The sequence below is a fragment of the Sinocyclocheilus anshuiensis genome, unplaced genomic scaffold (assembly GCF_001515605.1).
Source record: "Sinocyclocheilus anshuiensis isolate Anshui unplaced genomic scaffold, SAMN03320099.WGS_v1.1 scaffold51, whole genome shotgun sequence".
NCBI lineage: Eukaryota > Metazoa > Chordata > Actinopteri > Cypriniformes > Cyprinidae > Sinocyclocheilus > Sinocyclocheilus anshuiensis.
In genome coordinates, this window is record NW_015548296.1 from 5,913,250 (window position 1) to 5,918,905 (window position 5,656).

Below are 5,656 nucleotides of genomic sequence, written 5' to 3' on the forward strand. Positions count from 1 at the left end.
TTACATATTATTGCTCTTTTGTTGGTTTTGATTGCTTCTGTTGTCCTCATTTGTAAGTTTCTTTGGATAAAAGCATCTGCTAAATGACTAAACGTAATGTAATATTTATTAAACAAAAATGTGTTGATATTTTTAAAATAAAAATACTGATTAAATTACATTTATATTTAACACATTTAGTTTTAATAAATATAGATGTTTATAAATTTATATATTAATATTAATTTAGAATTGAATTTTAAAAATCAATTTAAAAACTGTAAAAAAATTATTATAATACACACACAGATGTATATTTATTGAAAGACATATTACTTAATACATTTATATTTATTTTATTTATATATATATATACACAAATACTACATATGTGTGTGTGTATATATATATATATATATATATACATACATACATACATACATATATATATATATATATATATATATATTTGTGTAGATAGATAGATGTTTTTAGTTTTTCTTTACATTTCTTGAATTGAATTTATGGTGAATAAATTTAAATGTACTTAAATTTGACTTAAATTTATTATTTTTTTAACTTATTAATTTTACCATTTAAATACATTTATATTTACATCTATATATTTACATCTATATATTTTATGTTGAATTAACTAAGATGTCATTATTTACTCAGTGGGGGGAGATATTTTTATTCTCACGTTTATTGATAAATAATAAAAATATAAATAATTACAGAATCTTATCTTTTCTTTTTTGCTTTTTGAGAGAGAAATAAGAAGTGTGAAAAATAGGACGTATTTTCTTACCAAAATTGGCCCCCAGCACACGCAGGAAACCAGCATGATTGCCAAAAGCTGGCAGACCATCTCAGAATGGTGTGATGTGTTACGGCTATGGCGATGATGATCTCGGTCAAGTTGTACCCTACTCCGCAGGAGAGTGAGAAAAGTCACGCTATTGCACACCAATGAGACGAGGAGAGCCAGCAAACCCAGCGCAGAGAACAGTATCGTCAGAAGCACATCCACCCAATCGCGCGGCCCCTGCAGGTGGAAGAAGCACCAGCTTCGTGAACGCTGCACCTGGTAGGACCTCTGAAGCAGGAGGGGCAGCAGGGCCACCAGCAGACCCAGCAGCCAGGTTAAACCCAACAGCCTCCTGACATGATGGGACCCCCGCACTGTGACGTGGAAGAGAGGACGGGTCACTCCGATGCAGCGCTCCACCGCCATCAAGCCTCCGAGCAGCAGAGGAGTCAAGCCAAAGAAAGCCATAGAAACGCCAAAAAAGTCACACAGAGACTTGCGAGGGTCAAATGTTTCCCAGTCTTTCTGTGAGGAGTATACGTAGAGAGCCAGAGAGCCGTTGATCAGGTGTCCCAAGAAGTCAGTCACCACCAGACCACCAGCAAACATGAGGAAGGCTGCTTTAGACTTCAGTCTGAACCTACGGTAGGCTTTGATCAAGATGAAGAGGGCCAGAGTGTTGGAAACGATGCCCACTGTCATCGAGATGGCAGTCGGGGTCACAGAAACTTCCTTGTTGGTAGAGCTCCCGTTACACATATCACTCAACACCAAGCATCCAGCATTAGCTCAACCATTATAAAGCATGATCGTCAATTCACACTGCAAACAAACTAAATATTAGTGATGTTATTTGTGTTAAACAAAACTGATAAGAACTGTAGACTGTCGTTATTTACAGTATAGAAACCCAAATGTGAAATTAAAATGCCTTCGTTTTGTTCTCAGCCAGACTCTAAAATCAACTCTAAACAGAATATGTAACTTTTTGTTCAGTTTTTATTTCCACAATTAGTTTCAAATGTATGTGAACATTTTTTTAATTGTTCCTAACATTATACTATTCTAGATTTCTACCCATTTATGACCAATCTGTTGTGAAAAGTTAAAATATAAAATTTTAAAATATAAGTAGGCTATTGGATAGATAGATAATCTAGATGAATTTATAGTCAACTTATATAAAATATTTATTCAAATATTGTTTATTCAAAGTTGTTAAATAATAATAAATTGCTCTGCTAAAATAATAAAATGTTATGACTCCAAAGCTTTCCAAAAAGTTTAGTAATTAGTAACCTAAATCGTCATAAATATCCTATATAAACAGGTCTTGGGTTCAGAATTTTATTGAAAAGTACTTCCATAATTTGAACTCACAAATTATTGAACAAATCGTATCCACACATCAAATCAATATTGCTTCACTTTGTAGATCTATTATTTCCAAACAATTATTCCAGTTTTACTCACCGTAATCTGCTAATCAAATGAGTCTCAGTGCTCCAGGTTCATTCACTCTTCCCGTGTAAATCCACGGACTGTGCTGCAAGAGTCTGTGATGAGCGCGCTCTGAATTCACCACAGTTAATGTTGAGTTCCCCCCGCGCGTCGTGGTGCGAGACGTGGTTTGATCAAAATGTCTTCAATATTGCAGTCCTATGGGTTTTGGTCTACCATTATAATATAATAAAATCATTTGGTCTGATTATGGACCCGAACAGATTTTACAACATACTATTTTCAATCCTACCGGAGCTGAACACCCGCTGCGCATGCCAAATCTGCCATTACGCACGGGATATTTCCTGGGGCATTGGCTATTGTGAAACGAGGTTCATTCATTCATTCATTCATATTTATTGATTAATAGAATTTGATGTTTAAGTATTAATAAACTGCATATAAAGTGCGATTTTTTTTTAATGTGGAAGTCAAGTCATTGCCATTTCTACAAAGTTTTGCTCTCTTTCAATCTTTCTTTATCAATTCATTAATAATGCATTAACTAACATTAATGGACAATGAGCAATACATTTGTTACAGTATTGTTCAGTGTTAGTTCACGTTAAATAATGTAATTGACAAATGTTAACAAATGGAACCCTGTAAACATGAAGAAAAAGACAGCGCTAGCCTTTATTTCTACATATTATTTCATCAAAACGCACGGCAAGATTTTTTAATGAGGAAGACAAATGGCACTTTTTTGTAGAATGATTCACAATGTGGCCAAATTCACTTGCAGGAACACTTAGAAAGCAAAATCACCTCATCCTTTTACAACAAAAGTAAAACATAAGCTAGATGGATTATGTTTTATATGTTTTTTGTAACAAGTGCACAGCAGGATATAAAATTTACATCATAAAAGGGATTTGCATGAAGTACCGCCTGAATGTAACTTGGCAATTAGAGGGCTTTTTATATGAAGGGACTAAACTCAACCATTACTGTTCTTTGAAGTGTTCAAACAGCAGTATAGTTTATAAAACTGAAACGCATGAGGAGGTTTAATGTAAAGCTATAAAGCTTTACAGAATAACTCATGATGTCTTTTAATGGTAGAGAGACAAACACTTATATTTAAAAAAAAATGTATAAAATTCTAAAAATGTAAAGCATTATACATCATTTTTTTTGTTTTGGTTGCTTGTTTTGAATTTTTTTTTGTCAGTTTTCTGTTGAACAACACAGTGTAATGAATCAAAGACCATTAAAACTAAATCAACGGATTAAAAGATACGTCCGTCCTGAGTATGTATCAGTCTTTGCTTTCATCTTTCTCTGCTGAAGTCCATACTGCCAAATCTTCATATTTCCACAACAAGATCAACAGCACTTCAGACACATGCAATCTCTTCAAAACATTAAATTCTCTCCTCTGTCCTCCTTCACCACGTCTTTAACAGCTGATGATTTTGCCACATTCTTCACAGGAAAAACTAAAACAATCAGCAGTCAGTTCTTCTCAGCTCCACATACACAGGAACTCAAACCAACCTCATCCACTGCTAAAACTCCCCTCTTCTCCTTCTGTCCCCTCACTGAGGCAGAAGCATTCCCCTCTCCAGCTATCCTACAACATGCCCTCTAGACCCAATCCACTCACATCTTCTCCAAACAGTCTTTCCTACACTTCTACCAGCACTTATTCACATATCATCAACACATCTCCTCTCACTGGCATTTTCCACACCGCATTCAAACAGGCTCTGGTAGCTCAAAAAAACCTACATTAAACACTTCACTTATAGATAGCTACAGACCTCTCTCTCTCCTTCCATTCATAGCAAAAACACTTGAACCCGTTGTTTTCAACCAGGCATTATTATGTCTTTCACAGAATAACCAACTGGACATTAATCAGTCAGGTTTCAGAAGTGGCCATTCAACTGAGACTGCATTACTGTCAGTCGCTGTTGCCTTGTGGATTGCGAAAGCTTATTCCAAATCATCAGTACTTATTCTGCTGTATCTATCTGCTGCTTTTGACACTGTGAATCATCACATTCTCCTGTCCACCCTCTGATCACTGGGCATCATGGGGATTCCACTTTGCTGATTTGAATCCTATCTCACAGGTAGGTCTTTCAGTGTGGCCTGGGGAGGGGAGGTATCCAAAGAATATCAACTGGTCACTGGGGTTCCTCAGGGATCCGTTCTTGGACCCCTCCTCTTCTTTATATACACTACATCACTGGGACCCATCATACAGGCACATGGTTTCTCCTATTATTGCTATGCTGATGACACACAGCTCTTATCTTTCATTTCAACCAGATGATCCAACGGTAGCTGCACAGATCTCAGGCTGCCTGCCAGACATCTCGGCATGGATGAAAGAACATCAACTACAGCTCAACCTAGCAAAGACTGAGCTTCTTGTCTTCCCTGCCACCCCAACACTACAGCACGATTTCACCATCCAGCTAGGTTCATCAACAATTACCCCACCAAGTTCGGTCAGAAATCTTGGTGTAATCTTTGATGACCACCTGACTTTCAAAGACCACATTGCAAAAACTGCTCGATCTTGCAGGTTTGCATTGCATAATATGCGCGTTAAATATCGCATGCGATTAATCGTGCAGCCCTAATTTTAATTTACCAGATTAAAAAAATCTTATCTTTTAAAGGAACGGTTAATCTAAATATGAAAATTTGCTGAAAATGTGCTCACCCTCAGGCCATCCAAGATGTGGATGAGTTTATTTCTTCATCGGAACAGATTTGGAGAGATTTAGCATTACATCACCTGCTCACAAATAGATTCTCTGCAGCGAATGGGTGCCTTCATAATGAGAGTCCAAACAGCTGATAAACACATTGCAAAAACTGCTCGATCTTGCAGGTTTGCATTGCATAATATAAAAAAAAAAATCAGGCCCTTCCTAATGAAGCATGCTGCACAACTTCTTGTCCAGGTCTGCTAAATGAATAAATGTAAATGTAAAGCTAGTTTAACATAATGCTTAAATTTGCATTTAACAGATGCTGTTGTGCAGAGTGAATACTGTATAAGTATGAATATTATCAGTATATGCATTTCCCTGCGAATAGAATCTATGAATTTGGTGTTCCATATGCTCTGTCTGATGTTTTTGATGTTACTATTGAAATGAATTGTATAGAGTACAATAATGTTTTAAAGGTTTTTAGCATGAGAAGCAGCACATTTCAATACTTACATTTTTTTTAGTGGCTAAACAAATTTTCATAATTTTAATTAGGGCTGCACGATTAATCGCATGCGATATTTAACGCGCATCTTATCAGTAAAGCCGGTTCTGTAATCAGCGGTAAATCTCCATCACCTGCGTGCTTTCACATTGAGCAGCATTAACTACACAGAGCCGTTGTTCA

General features: G+C 36.2%; 1 protein-coding gene across 1 annotated transcript in view; it reads right to left on the minus strand.

The window, feature by feature from the left end:
* LOC107655972 (prostaglandin F2-alpha receptor-like) overlaps positions 1-1,597 on the minus strand; it is a 2,688-nt gene extending 1,091 nt beyond the window's left edge. The window contains 1 exon segment of the mRNA XM_016443603.1: positions 791-1,597. Within this exon segment, the coding sequence (XP_016299089.1) occupies positions 791-1,597 (807 nt within the window).
* Between the last annotated feature and the right edge of the window lie 4,059 nt (positions 1,598-5,656).